This window comes from Oculina patagonica, chromosome 2 (assembly GCF_052425735.1).
Source record: "Oculina patagonica isolate OP01 chromosome 2, crgOcupat, whole genome shotgun sequence".
Lineage (NCBI taxonomy): Eukaryota > Metazoa > Cnidaria > Anthozoa > Scleractinia > Oculinidae > Oculina > Oculina patagonica.
This window is the reverse complement of record NC_135759.1, coordinates 45,715,778-45,741,606: the sequence shown is the minus strand read 5'-3', so window position 1 is coordinate 45,741,606 and position 25,829 is coordinate 45,715,778. Positions and strand designations below refer to the sequence as shown.

The window sequence follows — 25,829 nt, the reverse complement described above, 5'->3', positions numbered from 1 at the left end:
TTGCTAGTTGCTGACTATTTTGCTAAGGAGTATGATACACTATGATGTACGACATTTCTAACGGGGTCAAAACGTGACTGGGGTCCCACGTTTTATGGAATTCTAGATCTACTGAGCATGATGCTTTCAGATGTCCATGCGGTTCTGAGTTCTTCACTAATCTTCTCTTCAATAATCTCCCGCATTATTTTGATCCATGTAAGGGCCTGACTACATGAGCCGGGCTGGCTCGGTTTGCCGAGATCTCGGAACGTCTGTTAAACGCAACAAAAATCAACTTCGCGATTACATGACAACCGGGCCAGCCCGGATAGCCGAGATCCCGGTATCGCGATGCCGGGATCTCGGCTAGCCGGGATGAAAATTTTCCATGTAATCGCGTTAACCGGGCCAGCCCGGCTAAGCGGGCCAGCATTAAATTTCTCTTCTGAGCACAATATCTGACGAAAAAATCAATGCAACTCCTTCTAAATAGGATGTAGTGGTAAAGTAACCCATCCAGATGCATAAGTGCAAAAAATTAACCACCAAATATTGTTTTATTGCCGGAAAAAGGTGATTAAGATCATTCGTGCTCTGATCATTTATGCAAAAACCGGGCTGAAAGTCATCTCGGCAAACCGGGCCAGCCCGGCTAACCGGGCTCATGTAATACCGGGCTGAAAGTCATCTCGGCAAACCGAGCCAGCCCGGCTAACCGGGCCAGCCCGGCTCATGTAATCAGGCCCTAACTGAAGTGCAGATCTGATAATTTTTTTTAAGAAATCTAATGCCACGACAATTATTTCACACTAGATTTCTGCCAAAACAAACACTTCATTTTTGCGTTTCTTCTTTCAAAATGACAGCCGGTTTTAGTAGCACAAACAGACCGGTGGTATTTTACTTTTTTCTTATCCCCACCCCAAGCATCACCTATTCATACTCCTTGTTGGAGAAAGGCACTGAAAGAGCATAGTGTCTTTCTCAAGAACATAACAAAATGACCCTGGCCAGGGTTCGAGCCCTGACCGCTCGATCTGAAGTGTTGTCTGTTCACAGACCCTCTATTTTGAATTTCTTAAGTTCGTCGAGAGTGAAACAAAATGTAACCCGCGGGGGATTTGAGCGAGGGCGAACGAAATGAACAAACGTCTGTGGACAGACTGTCTGGATGTCCAGCCCGATAACCCCTCGCCTCTCACTATAAAACAGGGGAATTGAGAGAAATGCCTTCTTTTAATAACAGCAAAATTTGTCATAAAGGGGTTAAAGAAGTTAGGATGATCTGAAAAGGATTAACTGACGAACAAAATTTAAATTGACAATTGGTGATTAAAACTCGACGACGCCGACAAACAGCGAAAATTTTAACTTGCGAATGTTTGTTTGAAAGAAGTATATGTAATCAAGCGTTCACTTGGATAAGAACATAAAGCAAGCAAACTTACTCTGGTCAAAACAAACGATAACAGCTGCATTTAGAAAGGGTATTTAAAGTGCCACTACTAATAGATTACAAGATCATTTTAAGGTTACGGAAATATTCTATATTAAATGTTTATAGCCACTGTGAGTTATCCGTTTAATTCCAGTGGTCAAATGATCGCAATGCTTCACTTACTTAGTCAATTCGCCATAATCATTTTAACTAGTAATTAATTTTTTTCGACTCGCAGCCCTCTTGGGTAAGGGCATACATCCCAAGGCAATATAATAACCCAACCCTTAGCTAACGACAATTGCTATGATAGTGATCTATATTCTCTGAACTATTGACAACGAACCATGTAATTGCTTTTGCTGGGCAACGAAGTAAATACAAATTTCACTATGTAATCAGTAAAATTCTGTGAATCCTTTACCTTGAAAAACTTTTGTGAAGGACTGGTTTGACCCCAGTTCCTTAATTTAAAAGGTCCAAAACATTTTGTATCCGCTAAAAATCAAGTAATTTCTGATCTTGGCGTTGGAGGTGCGAGAGAGTCTGCGAAATGTCTAACAAATAACGTCATTTTCGCGCGCGCTGATCATTACCTCATAAAAATCAACCAATCACGACTGCGTACCTGCTAAAACACGAGCTGGTACCATGAATATTGGATATCGTGTTTATTTTACCTTCTAGTGAACCAATCAGAGCGTAGAATGTGATATCGCTGGTATCTGGAAAGATCGGAAAATTTCATGTCCGAAACTTGGATGTAGATCGAGGGAAATTTGGGAGAAAAATTTCCCCAAACTATTATGAGGATCTTTCCAATCATTGTGATCCTTGGATTGTGTGCAGTTGGGTTTTCACGGCCGTCGGCAAGTAAGTTAACAATATTTCTGCCGCAGTTAGCTTCCGTAACTTTATAATACCGAGTAGATAAGTGAATTTTTTTCTAGGACCAGTCTGAAGATGATCTGGGTAGCTTTGGCGTGCGAGTCACTCAACTCAGTTTTACCATAAATAAAATCACTTAATAAACCTATTATTTTTTAGCTAAATTTCAACATGCCATAGTTTCAAAGTTGTGGACAGCGATATGCTTTCACAACTTTGTGTGTTGACACTCCACAGTAACTGCCACCAGTCAATCTTTCCGGGCATTTTCACTTGAACTTTATTTAAAAGTACTATGCGCGCCTTTTTATTTAAATTTTCGTTATAAATCTTAACGGTCCTTTTTATTAAATTGAGTTAATTAAATTTGCAACCAAGAAACATTTCACGGTTGTGTTTAGCTTAAATTTCTACTCGTCTGGCAACACCATGCGCTGTGAATTTTACGGTTAAAAAGAAAAAAAACTAATAATTATTGTGTAATCAGGGCTGTTTTCTACGTCTAAATCTAACATGACAGTTCCAATGACTAAACCAAGCGAATATACTATTCTTTTATATTCTCGTCGAGAACATAATTATTTTCATAAATGTGAGATCATTCAAGCACGCAAAACACAATCAACTCAATGGACGGGGACAAAACGGTTTTTGCCTTTTGTGATTATACACATTACGCACGAACAATTTTTTCACTCATCCATGAAATTCGAGATTGAATCGACGAAATAAACTTGATTTCTGAGTTTGCTGTATGTTGACGGAGATCTTGATCTATTGAGGTTCAACCCTCAGCGTTCAGGCCACGCCTTGCTACAAGGTAAATCATATTTTACCAAAGAACATTGTTCAAACCGGCATTGATCAGCGCCGCAGTCCGAAAGAAAACAAATTGATTTCATTAAACCTGTATCTAAACTGACAATTTCGTTAAGCTTAAAACGGAACCAGACAATATTGAAGTAATTCCTTTTGGTGCTAAGCCAAAGCAAGATTTTTTCCTTTCTATACATGACTTCATTTTTATTGGAAGTCCAAAATTTCTTTTTTTGCCTTGTGACCTTATATTAGTGTTGTGTATTATACACATACTCCCGTAAAAGGGCCGAAAAGTGACAAATTATTCAGCTGAAAAATTAAAAATCTTTTTTATAATCTTAAGAGGTTCATAGCGCGATAACTCGATCTTATGTATTTTGGTCGCTAATAAGTAAACATCAAAACTGATTATCTTTTCACGTACATCGAAGGTGAACTGACGGGTTAGCCAAACGCAAATCCGATGTCAACAAAATAATTAAATTGCATATAAAGAAGCGCAATCTTTTAAAATTGAAAACAAACTGACAGTTGCCTTTACTGGAGTCGGGTACAATTTCGGCAATTGACTTATTCATAACTGGAAGTCAGTAAACGAATTGTCGTCGGAGTTGATTACCATCATGCGTATTTTTGCGCTACGCGTTCTACATGTCATAGAATACGTTTACAATTATTGTGGAGTATTATATCCTATGAAATTATTAAAAGATTAGCTCAAATGCTGCTCTTCTCGGTACTAAAGTTAAAATAATTTTGTTTATTTAATAGAAGAAAACAAAACTACAGAAGTAGTGGATGAGTCAGACAAAGAACTTATCCGAGTTGCTAGAGAAGATGTAGAGGATGAAGAACCAAAAGAGAAACCTCACAAAGAAAAGAAACGATCAACAGAAGGTAAAAAATTGAACAGCGCGAACGCTCCATAATGTAAAATCTTTTAATTTCACAGTGCTTGTTTCATTTGTTTTTATTTATTTTGCATTTAGTGGTCAACAAAAGAGCAAAACGAGCCGCTGAGGAAGGTAAGTTTGATTGACCGTCTGTTGTATCCTAACACAGCCATGCCTAGTGATACTCACACTAAACTTTTTAATAAGAGATTATTATTCAGTGTTTTTTTTTTCCTCCAAAGTCCTGACTTTGTACCTTTGTTTTGAACCTTCGGCGCGGTCAATAGGAATACGAGGGCTACACTACAATATGATTGTCGAAAAACTATTTTTATTATAAACGCAAATCAGATTTGTCGAAGTGAAATGGATAACTTGTTACTCAGTTTAATTGCTTTTCAATTCCAAAAATAAAAAAGAACGTTTCCCATACCGGGAGTCGAACCCGGGCCGCCTGGGTGAAAGCCAGGAATCCTAACCGCTAGACCATATGGGAGATTGATGAGTGGAAGCAATAATGATTGTGTAAAATATGAAAGTAGTGTTGGACTGACTGATGATGTGGCGTGACTCTCTCTCCTGACCGCGCAAATCATAGTCCAAAGTTTATTTTTCGGGAAATAAAAACGTGTATTTATAAATCTCATATTAGACATTTTAGTGTGTAGTATCGTAGTACAGGGGTCAATTCAATAAAAGATTTACAAGTATAGCTTTTGTTTTCAACCTCTAAACCAATAGCTACACTTGTAAATAACACTTGTAAATGTGTTGTTGAATTGACCCCAGCTTTACTCGTGATCGATTGACTTTAGCAAATATACTACTCGTTAAAAAATATCTTACAAAATTTACTGGTTAATCTCGAAATTACATTGCCTGGTTAGTCATTCCCAATTAGAGCAGTTTTCAATTGAGTGTCGTAAAACCAAAACCAAAGTTATTACTCTGGCCAATCACAAAGGACACAGACAATTCAGTGAACCAATCAAAACTCGAAGCAAATACATGTAGCTGGCACGAAGCGCGGGAAAACGTGCGCGAGCAAGTCACGATTGGTTTTGGTTTAACTCCTGATTGGCTGAGAAAGTGGCGCGAGTTTTTTAAGCCAATCACTAAGCGTAGTAATGCAAAACCAAAGCAAACGCAATTTACTTTCGACACTCAAGTGAAAACCGCTCTAATGGTAATTCAGTAAAAATATTTACAGTCCACTATATCTTCATATTTAAAACTAAGACGTGGTAAAATTTGCACGTGGATGATAATGAACATGTCACTCTTTTTACAGATGCTTTCTTTCAAGCTCTTCTGACTCGATCAGCAGACAAGAAGAGAGGTGCGTAATAACTCACTGATTATACTTTACTTTAGCTTTGCTACCAATTATGTTGATATTTGCCAATTTCTGTCGCTTTGTGTTTCAGAAAAGAAGCGGTCTTTTGACGAGGGGGCTGATAATACAGGTAGGTACCCTTAGGCTTTTTTATGTTTGCCGGATGATTTTATTGCCCCTTATTATATTGCTACAATAGTACGCGCGCTCTGATTGGCTGCTGAGCGGGCATTATTTTCTTGTAATGACCGGGCATTATGAAATTTTTTCTTGGCTCGACGGTTTTTTGAGTTGTGACTGAAAAGCTACTAGCGAGGGGGCGAAAACAACAAAAAATGCCGACAAAATATAACTATCTTTTCAATAACTGAAAGAAAAATATAAGCATACCGATACTTCTTTAGTATGAGCGACGCAGAGAGCCACAGAAAGCGAGAGCGAGTTTTACCTCCAGTGTTTTTTCCCTTGATTATACTCTTTTTTTGGATAGTTCTTAAAGGCCATATAATAAATAACTTATTAACCTCGTCCGTTCGGTCATTACAGGGGAATCTCAGACCGAGGCCTTGATGTATTGACCGAGCGACAGCGAGGTCAATACATCAAGGCCTCGGTCTGAGATTCCCCTGTAATGACCTCACTCTGGGTTAACAAGTAGTATTTAATTTGGCGATTCGTTAACGATTGGATAAATTTAAAGCGAAAAATATATTATTCTTGGTAATGAACACGAAAATAAAAGTTGGGTGGATCAACTGTTGTCGTAAAAGAAATTTTATCGACCCATTTTTGTAAGCTTTCCTTTCCCTCGAAAAAAAAGACGGTTAAGAGAAGAACTCAGAACAAAGATCAGATATGTTACACACTAAACTACCCAAATTCGGTTTCACAGATCGATGTCCTTTCCTGCAAAAAATAAAAAATGGAAATTAGTGGCTTTTAAGATAATTTTCTTGATTGAATTTTATTGTTTATTTAGGATATATAATCCGAGATGATTGGAAGGGAGACTCCAAAATATCCGACGCTGACAGGCAAGGTAGACTTCCATTTGACCTCAAGTATACTAAACTGATTTAAAAAGAAACTAGTTTGAAATGGTGAAATCTATGCCCATACAGTGGCAAAAAGTGTTTATGACGTTATTAAATAGAATTTAACAAATTATTTGTTTCAGAGCTTGAGAGTCTCTTTAGTGCAATCAACTCCCCTGATGACGAGGGTGAAGAAAAACTGGAAGAAACAAGAAGTCTAAAGCCGGTGAGAAAATGTCTACATCCTGATTCTTACAGTGTGTTCCATCCATGCATGCTTGCATGCGTGCATGCATCTATGCATCCATCCAACCGTCCGTCCGTCTATCCATCCCTCCTTCCTTTCACACTTTAATTTATCTTTTGTTCGTTCTTTCGTTCGTTTGTATTTTATGTACTTATATGTTTTATTTTTTGTTTTATCAATCAGGGCTTAGATGGAAAGGTTCAGCAGTTTATTGAATGGCTTATGAGTCAACCGGTAAGTCACAGTTAACGGACGCAAAATACGAGAATGTAAGTTTATTTCTAAGCAGTTATTTTGTTTCTTATTGTAGCCGGACAAGTTTACCAAGTCCCTGTCGCATATCCTTGATGTGGAGCAGTCTTTGACTAAAATGTTCTATGATGGTAAGTCTATTATTTTACATTAGAAAAGTCAATAAACTTACCTAGTCTGGTTGGTCATGAAAAACGCAAAAGGGATCTAGATTAGAAGTTATTTGGCGTCATAGTAGAACCAAGAAACTTGACACCGAATTTTCTTGAAAAGAAAAAATGAGAATTAAAACATAAAAAACATAGTGTTATTAAGAGGACAAGATTTGACAGTTTCATGTGGCATTTTCAAAGATGATTGATATTTGATTCCTTGGTAGGATCACTTTTAATATAAATCGTGGAGAAATTTGAAAAAAAGGAAAATAAAATAAAAAATCGAACCCCGAATCAACGTACTTTGGTCAAGATAACGAAGAATACCTTAAAGAAATATGAAGTTCACGTAAAATCAAGTACCCATCGTGAGCAAATGAAAATCAACCCTAAAACGTGACAAATATTTTTACACATGGCTTGAAGAAAAGAAGAGTTACTTTTAAACCTTTCCTTCAGGTCAGCAAGACCAACACCAACAACAGGATAAGCAGCAGCAACAACAACAGCAACAGCAACAGCAACCACAACAACAACAACAATTGCAGCAACAGGATGCAACGGGTGAGCAACCTTTACGACGTTATGATAAACAACTTTCCTACACCTGAACAATCCTTATTAGTTCATTATCACCTAAAAATAATGAAGTTCTCTCTTCTAAAAAAACATCAATTCTCAGAAATATCTCCAATAGCAGTTCATAGTTGTAAACGCTTCTCGTTGTTTTGTTTCCATGTTATCATATTTCATCAGTTACTAAACCGCTAAAGAATTCATATCGCCTGGGATTCTCCTTATTGCATATTTGGGACGAAAGTATTTGGCAATGACTAATTTAATTTGTTATAACAATATTTTTCCATCCTTTCTGCAAGTACAGCAAACAGTAACAAAAACTGCAAGAGCAAGTGTTTTACTTTACAACTGGGTAACACAGAGTGTAAGATCATCTGCGACCCTCCTGTTGTTGAACAGCCAACACCAGCTTACGGTCAGTACCCACAGCAGGGGGCATACGGACAACAGTATCCTTATATGGGACAAATACAATCGCCCTGCGTCCCTCCCGCGTGTCAACCGGATCAGATGTACGCTGGCTACATGCCGGCTCAGCCATACCCCGGGCAGGGAGTCCCGGCTCCTGGTGTTTATCCCCAAGTTGCTGCAATGCCATCCCCTGTTCAAGAGGGATGTGTGGGTAGGTCATGTGATCAAGAAAAAGACCAGAAAAAGGCACCACAGTTTGATAAACCTGCGAAAGACAAACAGGAAAAGCAAGATAAACCGGCTCCTGCTCCTCCAAAGCCTGCCCAGGCTCCGTCTCCATACACTTTTCAGGTTAGCGCTAGCGCATTTAACCAGTTTAATTCGGCCATTAGGGTGAAGGTTTTTGTTTTTTTGTAACATGCACAGGTTCGGGCGAAAAATAGCTAATGACGCGGCAGTTCCTATAATGTATGAGGTATTTGTATTTGTTAAGGCGGCCTTCCACTATAAAATGTTTCGCGCAACTGATTTTCCAATTTTGTTGCTGCTGCGAGAAAAGTTGTAGGAAAATTCCTGGAGCAACACATGAAAGGTTTGTTCCAGCGTTACCGTGATGGTTGCGAAAAGTAGAGATCGATTCTACTTCGTGCAACCATCACTGCAGCGAAAAAGGTTGCGAGACATGTACATTTCAAGATCTATTAAACTAGGCTTATTGTAAGAAACGTTGAACGAAATATTCGCCTTGGACTTATTTAAGATATTTTTTGTTACAGACCCCTAGCGCGACTGTTGTTATGGACCCAATCAAGATCAGTTCAGAGCCTGAGCCCCAGATACCACTTGCTCCTATGATTCCTGGTCAATTACCTATGGCTATGCCTCAGCCTTATGTTGTGCCACAGGCCCCCCAGGCCCCTCAGGTGCCCTATGATATTTCTATCTCAGGAGTTGCTGCGCCGCCACAACCTCAGCCCCAGGCTTCAGCGCCCACACAGTATTTCAAACCCATGCCCAATGACTGCAAAGATTACAGCCAGCCAAGATGCCGTGTCTTCCTTGATTGGCCCACTGGTAAGATTAGTGGCTGATTACTTAATATCACACACTGGCATTTAAGTAATATTTCCCGGTTTACAGTGACTTTAATTTACTGACATGATAAACGAGAATATTTCTCGGTAAAACAAATCCCAGTTGACATGCATCGAAGAAAAACGACAAGTATTTTTGGCATTGTGGTTTTCTTTTCTACTATTATATAGATAGGAATTCTTGTCTCATCTTCTGCAAATAACTTTTGTACACATTATGATATAATAAACTGAGTGTATAATTTTCTTTATCTGAACAGATGAACGTAATGAGATCAAAGCGTCCTTGCGATTCAAACAGAACTGGCATGACGACTACAGACGTTCCTCTTCAACGAAGTACAAGATCTTTGCTGCTGAAGTAGTGAAAGGGGTAAGCCACAGTAGTAGAAACGCATTTATAAACTTTTGTCCACATTAAAACGATTTAAAACGGTCCATGTACATGTTATATTGGATGAAAACGTATTGGTGTAGATGAGTGACTTCGCATATGATTGACGTAGATCAAAAACCCGTCACGTGACAATGTTCTTTGTCTACCTTAAGCGTTTTTGCAACGCCTTGGGTAGTTGAAAGAAAATGTCATGAATTGTTTACGAGAACAGTTTGCTCCGCTTTTACTGAAAATAAAAGACCTTTTTTTCGATTGAAGAGAATCCACATCTTAAAAACTATAAGAGAAGAAAAAGTACAGGCGAGCGTCAAAAATACCTTATATCAGGGAAGACATAAATTTACTAAGATTAAAATCCAGCTTTTCTTATAATGATATAGTTATAATGTTTTAACTTGTAAAAACGGATCCTAAGTTGTTATCTCATAAGTTATATGCAGCCTATTTGAAATTGTTGAGAAATGTGGCTGTTTTCTGATTTACTAATGCCTTCAAAACTATAGTTCTGCTTATATTGCTTTAGCCATTCAAGATTCTTTTTATTTAACATTTCAGATAAAGGACGTTTACACTCAAGATCGAAATTTCAGAAGTGTGAAAGTAACCAGCTTAAGGTACGTTCGAAAGATCACAGCTTTCATAAATTTTGCTGTGCACCGCACGAAAATTGTTGTTGTTAACATTTAAACAGTTCCTCATCAATATTTGTTTTAATTTACAGCGAAGAAGACATGAAGGTGGCGGCCAACTTTATTCTCGAGTTTGCTCAGCCAGAGGAAGGCGCCCTGAAATATCTCTCGCAAGCTATCTCCCACAATTACCTGGAAAGCATGCCGGTATACAAGAATACTTTAATACGGGACGGTAGGTTTTTCGATAAATCAACAGAAGCTAATACAAGTATAATCTAAGTGCACTTGGAACCGTACTTTGAGTGTGAAGGGGTAAAACGTACTTACTTGAACTTTCCTATGGAAACTTTCGTAGTTTAAAGATCCGAAGTTCGCCGCTAAGTATGGTCTACACCACACTTGAGAACGCACTTGACCTTTGGTCAAGCCAATGAAAGCGGCGTAAAGCGTTGTCACGGTTCTAGAGATGATTGACAGCTTGTACCTCAAGAAGTGTACTTTGCCATCAAGCGTGAAGCCAAGTTTTGTAAAGTACGAGTTGAGACTTTCAAGTGCGCTTGAGTCAAGTGCTAACTTGAACTGAACTAATTAAGCTTTTAGTATGAAGCCAAGTAATGTGTTTTATGGCTCAATTAACCCTTTTTGTGTGTTCTTTTAGCTAAACGCACTTGATACCAGCTCAATGTTTTTTATAATTGGTTTATTGTGTCATTCGCATTTGTTGTAATTGGCAAACGATTTTTGATGTTTCGGTTTTGTTAAGGTCATCAGAAAACCACTACGAGAGTCAGCCAGTATTTAAAATTTATAACTTCCCCTTTTCTTTTCTAAAGGTCTCACTCATCATCACCGATCAATTGTCGCCACTCAAAAAGAGTTAGATGCTGTTCCTAAAGTCAAAGTTGAGAGCAGTCACAAACAGGAGGACGAAATTCTCACAGCAATATCAAGTTGTAAGTTTTATTTCTTTCTGTAAACAACACCTAGACATCAAGTTTGTAAAATTATTTACTTACAGTGTTTGGGTGGACGTCTGTCTGCTTCTCTGCTATCTGTCTGTCTGTGTGTTTGTCTGTCTATCTGTTTGTCTGATTGTCTATCTGTCTGTCGGTTGGTCGATATTTCTGTCTGTCTGTCTGTCTGTCGGTTGGTCGGTTGGTCGGTCGATCTGTCTGTCTGTCTGTCTGTCTATATGTCTGTATGTCTCATTGTTTGCTCCGATAGATAAATAAAAGCGCAATCGAGATTAAAAAAATAGAAAGAGGAAAACACATATACGAGTTTTTTCTTTCTAAAATACCATTCAAACGGATAAACGGATGTTTAAGGGATGACAGTTTACATAATGATAATAATTTAAAGGGTTAAAAGTTATATGCCGAAATTTAAACGGCATTTGCAAAAACACATATTACTCAGCTACTTAGCAGGTGAAGTGACTGCTTTCAGATGCATACTGAGTTGATTTTCCTACTTCGGTTGGTTAGTTACGTAGGCTGGATTACGTTGGCTACGTAGGCTGGATTCCCAGCCGATTTGGGATCGAGTCCGATTGTCATTCTTCACGGGCTCACAAAATGGCTGAAAATCACGCCTATTGTCTACGTTTACCAGCCACTTCTAGGCATCATTCCAGACATGATATAAGAAAGAAGCCCGCGAGTACATTCTCACACAAAAATTCTCTATTTTTAACTCGTCTGCAGCTTACTTGGGCTGCTTCAGGGACAGAAAACCTGGCCGTGACCTCCCCAAACAGTTCACCAAGTACGAAATGACACCCGAATGGTGTGTAGGGAAGTGTAAACTCGCAGGTTACAGTTATGCTGGACTGCAGTATGGGTACTTGTGTTTCTGTGGTAACAAGTTCGGAAAGTATGGCCGAGCTGAAGATCGCGATTGTGACAGTTTATGCTTTGGTGACAAGACTAGAAATTGTGGAGCTTTCTGGCATAATTCGGTCTTTTCTGTTGGTAAGTACCTTGAAAACTTAACAGTGAAAATTGATAAAATGTATATAAAAAAATTGTGTTGAATCGAACATGAAAACACTCATCAGTTTATAAAGAAACTGTTATGCTGCGTCGTTGGACAAGTGAAAGAAGACAACTGGAAGTTGATAAACGAAGATAAACCCTGGAAACGAATTGAGTGCTGAAAGAAACATTGCCAAAACAATAAAGATGAAAAAATGTTTGTGGCACGGGGATTTAAGACACGTTTTGTTTTGCTTTTGTCACATAGAAAATAAAAGGCACGAGGTGGTTGAGAAAGATGAGGAGGAAGAGCAAGAACAGAGTGGATCAGGAGAATCTGTTGACGAGGAAGATACATATGGTTAGAAATAATATCAATTTATTACATTTATTCACAACCACTTTAACTTTATAACTAGCAGTAGTGTGTTACCTTTTTAGACCGTTGGGCGCTCGACAGGCGCCATGCCATTAAAAAATGTTTTACGTTTTTCTTTATAGTCTCCACGTATCCAAAATTAAAGCCTTATCTACACCTTTTTTTACAACTTTTAACCTACAACGTAGAATTTGGTTGCTAGTTTTTGCAATTGTTTGTGTCTTGGTTGTCAGCTGTTACCTTGACGTTTGTAAGTAGGTCACATATATACGACTTTGGTACAAAAGCTTACTTCTAGCTCCCTTTATTTTTTCCTATTTGTTGCTATTATTATTGTTGTTGGTATCGCATCAATGATGATGATGACGATGACCATGATAATGATGTGTCGTTGTTTTCTGGAGGGTTTTTTAATTTAAGATGTTACCTGAATTATTGTTTATTTTTTGTTTGTTTGTTTTTATATTGCTTTGTAATTGATAGTGTTATCCTGTATTCTCCAATAACGTAACTAGTATTTTTCTGTTTTATTTCATGCTTCATTTGCTACAGTCCCAGAACACAGTAAGTATATGATGTGCTGTAACATATTAAGAGCTTGGTATTTAGCATTAACAGTCAATAGATCAGCTGACATTATTTTAACTCTATATTTTTTGTCTGAATTTTATTTGTGAATCGTTTGTTTCGGATCGTTTAAATACATACTATAAAAGTGCCTAAAACCCATTCTTGTTTTTGCATTGCGGTGTTGTCTTTCTAATTCATAAAATTTGCCCTTTTTTCTCCGCAGCGGAAGTTGCTAATCATTTAATGAAAGGTACATTTCTCTATTTTTTGCGACCTTCCTTATTAGAATTTCATAGGGTAATTGAAAATAATTATCTTATTATGTATTAACTTTTTTTCTACATCTGTTTATTTTTTTAGCTGCGGAAGCTGCACTGAAAGGTACGAAAGATTTACATCGTTCACATATTAATGAAATAGAAATGAACAGTTGTAGTAAAAACACTTGGCATTGTTATTGTCGTATCCAATGTCGGGATATCATGATAAGAGCGAGTAACATAAAGTTTGTTAATGTTTTCTTTTTCCGACTTTGAATTTCAGCTGCCAAGAAATTGTTACCTCGTGAGTATATTTTTCTTGTTTCATATATTACTTTTATGTTGTTTTTAAACGTTTTTTGGATTATTTGATGAAGAGCAGAACTTTTTTTTAGAGAACCGATTAATGCTAATCCAAGTTTAAAAATTTGATATAGGTTTTTATACCATGCCATAGAAAATACAGCCAATCAGAATACAGGAAAGCCGTTGTATATTCGACGGTATTCAACCCAACCTTCCCATCGTGCGCTGCGATCTTATTCTCAATGAAAGTTAGTAAGCGTATTTTCTATGGCATGGTATAAAATAGTTACACAACACTTTCTCGTGGTATACTATGGAATATCCCACTTGTCACTTGTATTTTCTTCGTATACACACTCGCCTAAAGGCTCGTGTGTATACCGAGAAAATACAAGTGACTCGTGGGATATTCCATAGTATACCACTCGAAAGCGTTGCATAACTAGTATTTATTTCCATTGAATAAACCCGTTTTTACCTCACTTTTCTGCTAATTTTTCCTGTGTAAAAGCGTTTTTCAGAATTCGCACTATTCCCGCAAAAGTTAAACTGTGCTTTCAGTACCTATGGACCAGTTTGTTAGTTTTCACTTGTGTAATTTATTATGTGGAATCTTGAATAAAAACATTAATGAATATTTTGTTTTATCTCATGTTTAAAACTCTGCACTGCAAGATAATGCGAAATAGTGTATGTGATACAATCAAATGGGATGCGGTGTGCGCGATACGATATGAGAAGGAATAGATCGGTCTGCAATGCTTGTCTGTAAATTTTTGCACTGATTAGACAGTCATTGGTGTTTTTTTATAGAAATGTATTAACAAGTCTGAAGGAAAAGCTGTCATCGATCAGATAAAAAGTCAAAGCCTGTCGCGGCACGTGATTAAACTTTTAACGAGCAAGTCGCCAATAAAAAAAAATAATTAATCTTTATATTAACACCGTACAATTTATCAGCTAAAAAATACTGTATATAAAAAATGGGACCCGTGTGTATGATGTTATGTGATCTACGCAACAGTATTGGGTACAGAAAAAATAAAACAGAAGATCTAAAGCAAATGATTATTGCCACGCAGATACCGGTCACGGCAAATCCAAACGAGCACCGGATGAGGAACTTCAGTTGCAAAATGAAAATGCTCTCAGTTCTCTCAGTGGTAAGTGGAAGCAGTGATTCAATACAGTTTTAATTTGAAAACTTCATTATCTAGCAAAATCGGTCTGAAATACATTTTTATTTATTTACACACAGCTGCTGAAAAATTGATGGGATCGGATGAAGCGTCCCTTGAGCCAAAAAGGAAAGAGAAGCGAGACGCAGAGGGTGATGGTCGGGACTTGCTTGTGGCTTACTTGAGTGACGTGGGGGGATATGACAGGAGATACCGAGATGTTGAAGACGAGGACGAGTCTGGGTCCTCAGGTAATAAGATACACTGTTCTATTATATGACATCAGTCATCGTTTTGTAAAAGCTGTTATAGCCACTCACAAGGAGTAATCCTGCTTGAAGAAATGGGAGTGGATTCAACTGTGCCCATGACTTCAGAATCAAAGCAAACAAAGTCTTCAAGACAATGCAGCAGTTGTGCGTTAAACAGTTGGTTTATATTTCTCCCATCAGAACACGTATATTGCAAGTGAAATTGCAGTGACTTAATTGCATTTTATAACTGCGATGATCATTTATTCATTTCATTTTACTTACGCAGTTCACATATATGGTGTCATATATTCACCATCACATCAATTCACAATCACGAGTATATTAACTCACAAATGAACTTGCTTCCAGTTGGTAGAGCATCGCACCGGTATCACGGAGGTCACGAATTTTTCCTGGCTAAACATTGCAATTGCTTAAATTTTATTTCATAACTGCGACGATCGTTTATTTATTTCTGAACACATATACGTACATGCCATAACGACTTTGTTTTCAACAATTATTTCAGAGCCTAAGGACAAGAGTGAAAAATTTGAATATCGACGCATGGTTATTGATGAGTCGGGAGATGGCGAATTCGTCGAAAAATCCAAAAACGAAGAACTCAAGGCTCGAAAACGCAGAGACGTCTCAGAGCCATGGGATGAGAGCTTTGATGGACCTAAAAAGATGGCTTTGAGAGCGGCTCCGGTTGAAATTTACTCAAAGCGCAACGTTATTCCTGCGCGCGAAGGCGACACCGAAGATGACACGAGCAGGCTCGGAGACTCCTCGGGTGAAGCCGACAGGCCCGATGATTCAAGTGATGCCGTTGAACCATTAGGACCGGAAGAGAAATTGGACTCTCCCGAATCAGGTAGTAATGAAGAAGCTGAAGAAGCTAGTGAGTCTGAAGACAGCCAGCAATCTGGACAATCCGATTTTGAAAACGAGCCTGATGAGTCCGAAGATTCTGCTGAATCTGCTGAATCTGCTGAGTCTGGTTATACAGACGAAGGCGAGGAGTCTGGGGATGAGGCAAATCAAGGAGAAAGTCAGGAAACAAGTAGGTTAAATTACCATTCAACTGCAGGTAAAACTGGGTCACTCGCCAAAAAAGAAAAGAAACGAAGAAAGCCTTGAGCCAAGTGGCCCATACTGCCGGAGCTTATCCCGGTTTCAATAGGAATATTTCTACTCCCTCCTGGATATGATGCTAGTCCATCGCAGGGTTCCCCCAGAACAGAACATTACAAACATGTTCAGTAATTCCTTGTTTTACATATTTTCCTAAAAGTTAACATTTTTAATTTATCTTAGAAAATAAAAACCTGAATCTGTTTTCAAATTTTAGGCTAAATAGGTTCTTATAAAAAGGGGGTCTAATTTGCAAATTTTAGCCTTACAGGTTCTTAAATGTTAGGTTCTTACTCGCGGGTTTATTACTGTAACCTACAAAACAAAAGAAATTTGGCATTATTTGTTATCAAATGTATTGATACAACGTATCCTATTTATACACTGTTTCTTTCGCTCAAAGGTTTTGCACGTGTTGCAAGGGAGGTTGTTAGTGAAGATGATGACGGCACTCTGTCACGACACCGCAGAGAACTACCAGAAGAACTGGAAGAAGAAGATAAGCCAAAGGCCAGATCTAAGGTACCTCATATAGTAAAAAAAGGAAAGGGAAATATGTAAATATATTTTTGACTACATGCATATCAGTGTCCGAGTATGTCTATTCAGCAGATTTGTGGCCTAAAGGCATACACTGATTTGGTGCCATAAAATGCCATCTTTGATGCTATTAAGTAGATAGAAAGATTTCGTCAATTTCAAAAATAATAGTGATGATATTTTATATTCATATTTTAGAGACAAAATGCTATGCTAAATGACAACAAAATAAACCAGATGAAGAACCACGTAAAACAAGGTAATGTCATGCATTTTATTCCAAAGTAACTTTAATTATAATTCGCAATATAGTAAGAATTACGTATCTTTGCCGAACTACAGTAATAAACAATGAAGGACAAACCCTTTTAATATTAGGTGGAAAGCCACAACTGGGAACCTTAATTACCCTTACTATCTTTTGTAACGAAGAGGATTCAATTAGGGTGTTTTTTATATCCACTAAATAAATAGTTCAATATCTAGTTTAAAACTTTCGATTCTATTTCTTCAGTTATTGTTTTTGACTCGTTTGTTTTCTAATTCATTTGTTTCGTTCATTTTTTCATTAATTAATTAATTAATTTTTATTTTGTATTCTTTCCTTGCACATTCTCTTCAAATATAGCAACATGACTACTATTACTCAGACTATGGGTTTTTCATTTAACTCAGACTATGGATACAACAGTTATTTTCACGAAGCAAAGATGCCACACATAAGGACTTTGCCAGAGGCGTGTTGCTTTAACCTGGATTTCAATTAATTTCTTTAATGTATTTTTTCCTTTTCTTTTTTTTTTTACTTTCAGGAGTTGACAACATAATGTCTCTGATAGTCGATATTTATCAATCGAGGAAATCATTGGCGAAACTGGAACAGGTTGTTAGTCAGTTAAAACAAGATGTGATGCAACAAATGAACGTACCACAAGGCCAGAGGGAACAAGCAAAGATAAAGCTTAGAGATACTGTCAAACAGACTGTAATGCAGAAAATTAATGGTAAGAATTCAAACGTTTCTTTTATTGACCGTTATTTCCTGCTTTTAAATCACTATTCCATGCAATAAATCAATTAGATTATTAAATGGTTTTTCGAGAACACTTTATTATTGCAAAGTTTTGGTGTTGAGGTTTAGCCAAAAATAAACAATTGTTTTTTTTTTCTTTTTCAAGAGCAGCGTAAGTAATCGTGGTCTTTCAATAGGAGAACAAATCGATCAGATTCGTGGAATCAGATTTGCGGATATATTTGTAAAAGTATCTACTATATATAAACAAAATTATTCTTAACTATTTCGCCTTTTTCACTAGATTCATATATCAAAATCTTCTAAATTAATGATCAATTGGTTGACAGGTTAATTGGAATTCATTTTTTGATTGTATCTAAGTTTCCTTAATTGTTTTCAGACCTCGCTCAGTCAATTCGTCAAGAAGTAGAAGATTATAAACAAAGTCACCAGGCGGTCAGCCAACAAGCCAAGGAAGCCATCACTGCTATCTTGGATATCCCAGTTTTCCAAGACAAAGTTGCAAGTTTAAAGAACACAATAAAGAAAAGAGCTGCAGAAATTGAAAAAGAATACAAGAAAGCGAAACGAGGCAGCGAGGAACTACCAAGTATTTTGAAAGAGCACTTCAAAAGAAATGCACCAGATTTTAAAGGAGAGAAGAGGCTTTCACGTTCTCACAGGGATTTAAATCTTTAATCTCTTAACATCAATCTGTGACTGAGAAAAAATATAAATACATCTGCCACTTAAATGCAATCATATTGTGAGACGTAAAAAGTCATCACAAATAGATAATATCAATGGTATTGATGTTTTGCAACATGGTAAAAATTCTTACTAAAGGGAAATTTCGGCAAAGTGTAGAAAAGGATCAAGATAGAATATAGCTTGAGATACATTTTCTTGATCTCTCTTAATCGAGACCCGCAATTTTCCATAGCTAGTTCTTCGTATATAATACTAGAAGAGAAAATTACAAGATCATTTTCAAATTTTTTCAGGCTAGGTCCCATAGGTTATGCCCAACTTTTAGCATCAAAAGTTATAGAACGGTGATCATACATGAAGACGCGAAAATCACTTGTTTCGTTTCAATTATGACTTTATTATGAGAAAGATCTTTAGGTGTAAAATATTTCAAGACGTAAACCCTCTTTATTGCTAGTTATGAGATTGGGGAATGGGTCAGAAGTGGTCACATGTTACATATTTCCCGGACAATCGTATGGCTACTAGCTAACCCTGGTTGAACATATTAATGCCTTTTTAGAGACCGAGGCAGATCAAAGACATTTCACTTGAATGAAAAGGATTTAAACGCCACGTTCAACGTCGATGTTAGTCATTTGTTTTGCAGCCTTTTGCAAACAGAAAGATTTTGTTGGATAATGACTACAGTAAAATGTTCACGGAGGATATTATTACTGTAAAGGACCATTGAGTCACCTTTCTATTGAGTGGTAGCGGGTTAGTGTTCATTTCCACCCTCGAATATATTAATCAACAGAACACCCTTTGGTGATACGTTATTGGAGTCTAGGCTCTTATTGATTAAAATTGTACATTCCAGTTTCTTGTTTATAACTTGAGCTTTACTTTAAGTAACGATGGAACATTTAGTTTATTTCATTAAATGTTTTCAGGAATTTTACAATGCAGTTGTTCTTACTTTTCCCAGGAAGCAAAACACAATTTGAAACGAGGTCACTAAATTCTGTATATAAAGTTTTGGGTTGCCTTTGACCTCACTCTGACATGTAATGTGTTTAATAATTAAAATTTTAAAATAACATTAATCATAAAATTGTTTAAACTTACTTCTTCAGATCTCTTGGTGTCACGATTTCTTTATTGAGACAAAACACAAAAATAGGGCATTTGCAATTCTAGAATTCTTTCTCCACAAGTTTAATAGTACTACCGACTAATCTATGGTGCATCACACAATAACTGGGTTTTATTTCAGTCTTGTGGCCTCGCTGCTCGAGTGCTATATTAAAGTCATTGATCATGTAATTTAAACAGCCATCTCTATATTTTGGCTCCAAAACTATTTCAATCTGAAAAAAGCATTCTTATCGGAACATTGACAACAACAATCTTTCTACACAGTGAAAGTATTTGGATAATCTTATTCGTATAGTGACTTCTCATTCCGTTCGGCAGATTCCGACCAATTCAATCCTTGACACAAAGAGTATTTGAAACCCGATGATAAAAACGCGAAAGATATCGAGTGATTGGAGCCATAACATATTGACGTCATATTACGAAGAGAGTACGTCAGAATTCCCAAACAGCCGCCTTCTTGGATCCGCCTTGTTAGAAATCTTGACATGACTATGGTTTAAAAGAAGTCGTTAAAAAAGGATACTCAAATGATCTGGAAATGTGAACCAGGCACCAGGCTCGGTTTGTTCAAAGCGTCATTGAGCTAGCCCAGAATTAGCTTGAATTTGGATTTCAGTTTCTCACTGGAGTCCAGTGCGGTTTAATGTTTATATTTTCTGTCCTCCGGACTTGACGTCGACTAATCTCAACCTCTACTAGACATACCGTAAAATTCCGGTTATAAGCCCTCCCGCTTATAAGCTCCCCCGGTTATAGGCCCATCTATCTGGCAACAAATAAAATACATCCGATTATAAGCCCTCCCGGATATAAGCCCCCCTCTGCCGGATGACAGTACTGAACAGGGCTAAATGTTGCTTTATGATGCATTTTAAACTTAAAAACGTATTTCGATCAACACTCCCGTGGCTCGTTTCGAAACGTTTTCTTTATTCCGCTTAAATAAGCCCTCCCGGATATAAGCCCCTCCGTTTATAAGCCCACCCAAAACCCCTTACGAAGTTGTATAAGCCCAGGGCTTATAACCGGAATTTTACGGTATGCAATAAAATTACTTTATACAAGAGAAATTGAACCCTCGATCAATTTTTAATCTTGTGTTAGTGTTAATCGGCTTTCGAACAACCCAGCCCAAGCTATTAAATAACATGGTTTCTACGGCAACATAAAGTTTCATTTTCCAAATCAATTTCACAAATTCTCGTGGCATTTGCCAAATATTTGCCAAAAGAAGTCGGTTTAGGTAGTTTTTACTGGGGTCTTGATTGGGTTAACATGAAAATTGTCGAGCCTTGGCTGGTTGGAAACAATTATTTAAATCCAAGACAAAGGTAAATAGACCAATAGAAAATATTTCACAGTAAAAACACATGAGTGAAGAATGTACTTACTTTATTTTACAATTTTATTAGCACCATCAGGAAACTGTAAAATAAGGTTTTCGTGATCTTCATTTCACTGCTCCGTTCTTATGAGCGAAAATTATATTATCAGCTTTTACCGACGGATTGCAATTGGTTCATATAACCAATATACTAAAATGGCGCTGATTAAGACTTCCGTACGTTCTCCATGGACAATTGTCAATTCGTTAGTGTTCTGGTTCCAGGTTAGGATAAGTTGATGGAATTCTATCTTCTCTGAGTTTCTTCTCAAGCTCGAGTTAATAACTGTTGGTTTCCGTGCTTATTTCTAGCGCCTCACACTTATGTACTGAAGACTCTAGTTGTTGCAATTTTCGACGAGAAAAAATAGCAACTATTTCTTAACAAACTAATCAGACGTTTTCAGCGTTTTCCAGTTACTTTCATACAAGTCAGTACCATGTAACAGAGGAATATCAGGACAGAAACGCCTTCCTCATTTACTCTTCCAGCAGCCAGTTGATCCAAATGTGTTAGATGTATTTCTTTTTCCAATTAACCCCGAGTTTTCATTTATGAATGTCTTCAGCCCTTTGATTAGTTTCTCTGGCTAGGTTTTAACTGAAGAAAACAAGAGAGGAAAAAACAGCAATTATTAATTAAGGTGTATTGAACGATAATCATAAGCAAGAGTTATACATGAGTTCGAAACAAAAAAACTTTTTTATAAACTTATTTTTTAATTCCAGCAACCAACATCCCAACGTATAGATGGGAATTCAGCAGCTACAATTTTAATAACAATAAACGGTGGTACGTAAGACAAGAAAGTAAAGTCAAATAAGCATGTAATTACAACCCTATCAGAAAGGGTTCATTCAGCTAATTTCGCGTTGGCGAATGTTTGGAAGCAAAACAAAGAATGTATGCCTAGAAAAAGAAAGAACCTCGAACTCATCAATTTTTTATGTGAAAAGTGAACATGCGCTTGTTTCCTGCTATATCATTCATTGCTGATTACCTTGATTTCCTTGTCTGTCCATGAATAGTATCTCAACGTGGGTTGTTTACTTTAATCTAGTAAAAACAGATAAAAGTTTAGTGTGAGAAAAATACAGTTAATGTGGTGTATAAAAGGTTGCTACATGGGAAATGTTCAGATAAGAAATGGATATTTCTCAAAGGAGAAAAATTCCATTGTTTAGGAACACCCATAGTGCCCCTTGAAGACATGTGAAAACGCCCTATCACTAGTATATATAAAACAAGTATAGTGTAGATTAAAGCTTTGGAAAAATATTATTACCATTTCAAGGTTTCGGTCGGGTTTCTTTCTTTTATTTTCTTTTTCTTATGTCGTTTCTGCAACGCTCCTGTCACCAATTTCGCATTTATGCAGTTTCGTATATTTTTAGGTGGAGTAATTATAAAAATTATATGTTTCATAAGAATTTTAATAATACTGACAAAAGATTGGTGTCGGTAAAAAGAAGAAAACGTTTTAAATTTTTGGGGGCTCCTACGAAGCTACCATTGCATTACCTTCCTTTCGCTTTGAGCAAGAACACTTTCTGGATCGTTTGCTTGTGTTTCTTTTGTTTCAGTTTACTTATAAAATAATCGTGTGACTGCCCATGTTCTTTCAGTCTCACATTAAAACCAAAGTTCTATTTTAACGTTTGCTTATTATGTTCTTATAAAGAGCGGAAGTGTAAACCCAAGTAAATGTAAATACAATAAGAAATCGAAAGCTCTCTCTATATAGCTCTGAACAATAGTGATAGCTGTAATTATCTGACCACCTACCATTAACTTTCGCACTGCAGCCCAAAGCTTCGGATTAGGCCTGCCTTGAGGTCTGATAAGGGGAATTGCTTCAGGACCATCTATGCAGAAAATATCTAATATGTAACTTGACATAAATGGATAATATTATTCCATGGAATAACTAAAACTAAGAAAATACCGTGCGTCCCTTATGCATCGGTAGGGACATCGCACTTCAACGAACAAACCTTTTGGAACCAGCATTTTTCTAAATACATCAATTTGTAGTTTCCATAGCAACTACATGATTTTACGTTAATAGAGATATCCAGTTATCGAATAAAAGATACTTATGTTGTCGACCTACCTTGTACCAGAGGTCATACATATAATAGGACATCAATTTATAGTTATTGTGATCGATACCTCGAGATAATTCAAAGTGTGTATTGATATATATTCACCAAAGAATAGGTTAAATGCTCTTGTTCTACAGTTAAAACTTCAAATTTGTAGAATATAAAAAATAATAGAAGTTTTAGCTACACATTTTTGATCGTTTGATCGCCAAAAGACGGTAAATAATGAAATAAATATACACCAGGCCATGACAGTGAATTTATACTCGGCCATGTTGAGCCCTGTAAACCTGTTCCAATAATACAATCTTGGTTCAAATTATGTTAACATTTGGTACATGCAATTTAAACGCCATTATTGTATAACCTTTGTTTTTTAAAAGTACAAAATAACGTTTATGAAGCCATAAGGGAAATCTGATCGACTGATTTGGGTGTCTTTGTACCTTCAATATTTTAATCTAAGGTACGTTCGTAAAGGGTAGGTTGTAAACGTTATCGTTTCATTAAAACCAATGGAAAATAAAATGGTGAGCTAAAGTCCTACTTCTGCAATCAACCAAATCTTATTCTTGTTAAATGCCCAAACGGTCCAGCTAAGCGTTTTCGTCTGTGACCCGAGGGCGTCCGCCCTTGTTAAACCATTGGACAGCGTGATGTTCGACAGAAAACGACACATTGGCACTAACCTTGAAAATGAAGCGACATGCCCACACTAATTGCCATCATGTACGAAATAACAATCCAAAATATCTTGAAGAAGTCCATACTTCACTGTTGGTGTCTTTCTCTTAGCTGTGAACGATCTGTGAGAAAAACATTTTTTAAATGTAAAATAAAGTTATGGCTGCAGCAGACCTCTTGAGGAAACAACAAGGTGTATCAGCACACAATTGGGTGACCAATACAACCTGCTACAGGTAACCTGCATTGAAAATAATAACATATGACATAATTACACCAAATGCCTGCCATGTTATTCAAAATCAAAATGTTCCGCTCTTTAAAACTTTTGGAACAAATCAAGCACCTATAAACTCAAGAAAACTGACCTTTAGCAAAATACATTTTTGCTATTCTTTACGATTCTATGACGATTTCAGTTCTGTTAGTCGAAAGTGACCTAATAAGATATGGTTAAATAATTCTGATGAAATTCTTCACTGATTCAAGGGTCTACTGCTTTCACAGTTCTTAAGATGAAAGTGATTCTAGGGTCAGTGAACATTCAATAGATTACCTAGAACATGGCTGGGTCAGTAATGGGTGAATGCAGCGTTATCACTAAGTTTACTGGAAAATGAACATGTAATGAAGGGCAGATCGTAGTTTTCTTTTGTCTGGATAAAAAAGAACATCAACCACGGAAGACTGATCGCGATACAAAACATGAGCCCTTTGTTTTAGCGTTGCCATGGAAATTTCAAATCGTGGAAAGCTTATCCGGTTCAGCGAGAACTTAATTCTGGTAAACGTCTCTTGCGTCACTAAGAAGCGGCTGAGCTAGACTGCACAAAATTGTGCACATGATCTTGCATAAATTTACTATTATAGCTAGGCTTAGTGTAGTGAATAGAACCTCATATCTAAAGCTTTTAATATAGTGCAATCTTGGGTTCGTAGGTTATCACATGAGGTTCGTCGGTTATCACGTAAGCCGTTTGTTTTAGCGTTGCCATGGAAATTTCAAATCGAGGAAAGCTGATCTGGTTCAGCGACAACGTAAAATTGCGTTTCAAATTTACAGTCCGACTATTTTAGCAATAATGTCAACAGTAGATTTCCGACAATCAATTGAATTTAAGTATACGTTAAGCATAAGTTACATTACATTACAGAACCTCGAGGTCTGCCGTATAATTGAACGAATAACATTACGCCATATGACGTCATATGCCTTTCATTGATGTAGAAAAGAGGTGCGTATACAATGTTGTTCAGTGAACATCGATAGTAAAGACATGAACTTTATATTTCCTTTATTTAGGCCTTTTATGACAGTATTTTTCGAACTCAGTTTAGTTTTGGGGATTTTCGTAAAAAATCTAGTGTAAAAAAAGGGTGACTTTTTTAATACAAAATGACACAAAATTTATTTTTTAGCAGAAAATGGGATTATATTAGCTGAAGATCATAAGATGTTTAGTATATGAAATAGGTGCTATTTCATATCACAGCACCTCGATTTCGTCATAAGCTATTTGGATTCTTTGCCCACATGCAACACCTAATCCTTTGCACGTCATAGCAACAGGAGTTGTGCAACAGGGAAAGAGCATCAATGTTTATTTTTGGAAGTTTCATTTTTTTTAAATGAAAAAGGAAGTCCTGTAATAAAAAGTTCCATAATAAAAAGGTATGAGACGTATTTGTAAATCGTCTTATAAAATTTTTACCGTTCACAGTTTCGAGAGTGTTTTGTTTATTCCATTTTTTTGGAATTGTTTTATTTTTTTGTATTTTGTTTTTTAATTAGTTTTTGCTTGTTTATACCACATTAAAAAAAAACATATAATGGCTAATCGAAATAGCCTAAGATCGGTCACAACTTATACCGTGAAATTCTGATTATAAGCCCTGGGCTTATACAACTTCGTAAGGGGCTTTGGTCGGGCTTATAAATGGAGGGGCTTATATCCGGGGAGGGCTTATAAGCGGAATAAATAAAACGTTTCGAAACGAGCCACAGCAGTGTTGATCGAAATACAAAACA

The 25,829-nt window shown here is 36.9% G+C and overlaps 1 protein-coding gene, 1 long non-coding RNA gene and 1 other non-coding gene across 3 annotated transcripts; 1 reads left to right on the top strand and 2 right to left on the bottom strand.

Annotated features, from left to right (window-relative positions):
* Nucleotides 1–1,800: 1,800 nt before the first annotated feature.
* LOC144644866 (uncharacterized) lies at nucleotides 1,801–19,429 on the top strand. The gene is made up of 29 exons (XM_078504415.1): nucleotides 1,801–2,293; nucleotides 3,899–4,024; nucleotides 4,117–4,152; nucleotides 5,312–5,359; nucleotides 5,448–5,486; nucleotides 6,336–6,395; nucleotides 6,534–6,616; nucleotides 6,821–6,871; nucleotides 6,948–7,020; nucleotides 7,504–7,608; nucleotides 7,928–8,385; nucleotides 8,811–9,108; nucleotides 9,389–9,501; nucleotides 10,081–10,139; nucleotides 10,247–10,389; nucleotides 10,991–11,110; nucleotides 11,864–12,130; nucleotides 12,402–12,494; nucleotides 13,065–13,076; nucleotides 13,306–13,332; nucleotides 13,443–13,463; nucleotides 13,626–13,646; nucleotides 14,731–14,811; nucleotides 14,907–15,077; nucleotides 15,610–16,146; nucleotides 16,621–16,739; nucleotides 16,956–17,016; nucleotides 17,570–17,761; nucleotides 18,173–19,429. The coding sequence occupies exons 1-29, from the start codon at nucleotides 2,227–2,229 to the stop codon at nucleotides 18,469–18,471; spliced, it is 3,780 nt and encodes a 1,259-aa protein (XP_078360541.1). The 5' UTR covers nucleotides 1,801–2,226; the 3' UTR covers nucleotides 18,472–19,429.
* On the bottom strand, nucleotides 4,445–4,516 carry Trnae-uuc (transfer RNA glutamic acid (anticodon UUC)). Its single transcript has one exon. It is a non-coding gene; the product is annotated as a tRNA-Glu (tRNA).
* Nucleotides 19,430–21,010: 1,581 nt separating the features above from the next.
* Nucleotides 21,011–23,984, bottom strand: LOC144642105 (uncharacterized). The gene is made up of 4 exons (XR_013568701.1): nucleotides 23,806–23,984; nucleotides 22,797–22,876; nucleotides 22,012–22,067; nucleotides 21,011–21,611 (listed from the first exon to the last, which is right to left on the bottom strand). It is a non-coding gene; the product is annotated as an uncharacterized LOC144642105 (long non-coding RNA).
* Nucleotides 23,985–25,829: the final 1,845 nt, after the last annotated feature.

Excerpts from the sequence above, each read along its gene's own strand:
- LOC144644866 (XM_078504415.1), top strand. The coding sequence starts at position 2,227 with ATGAGGATCTTTCCAATCATTGTGATCCTTGGATTGTGTGCAGTTGGG. Across the intron at positions 9,502-10,080 it reads CTGCTGAAGTAGTGAAAGGG|ATAAAGGACGTTTACACTCA; the intron begins GTAAGCCACAGT and ends TTAACATTTCAG. Across the intron at positions 10,140-10,246 it reads GTGAAAGTAACCAGCTTAAG|CGAAGAAGACATGAAGGTGG; the intron begins GTACGTTCGAAA and ends TTTAATTTACAG.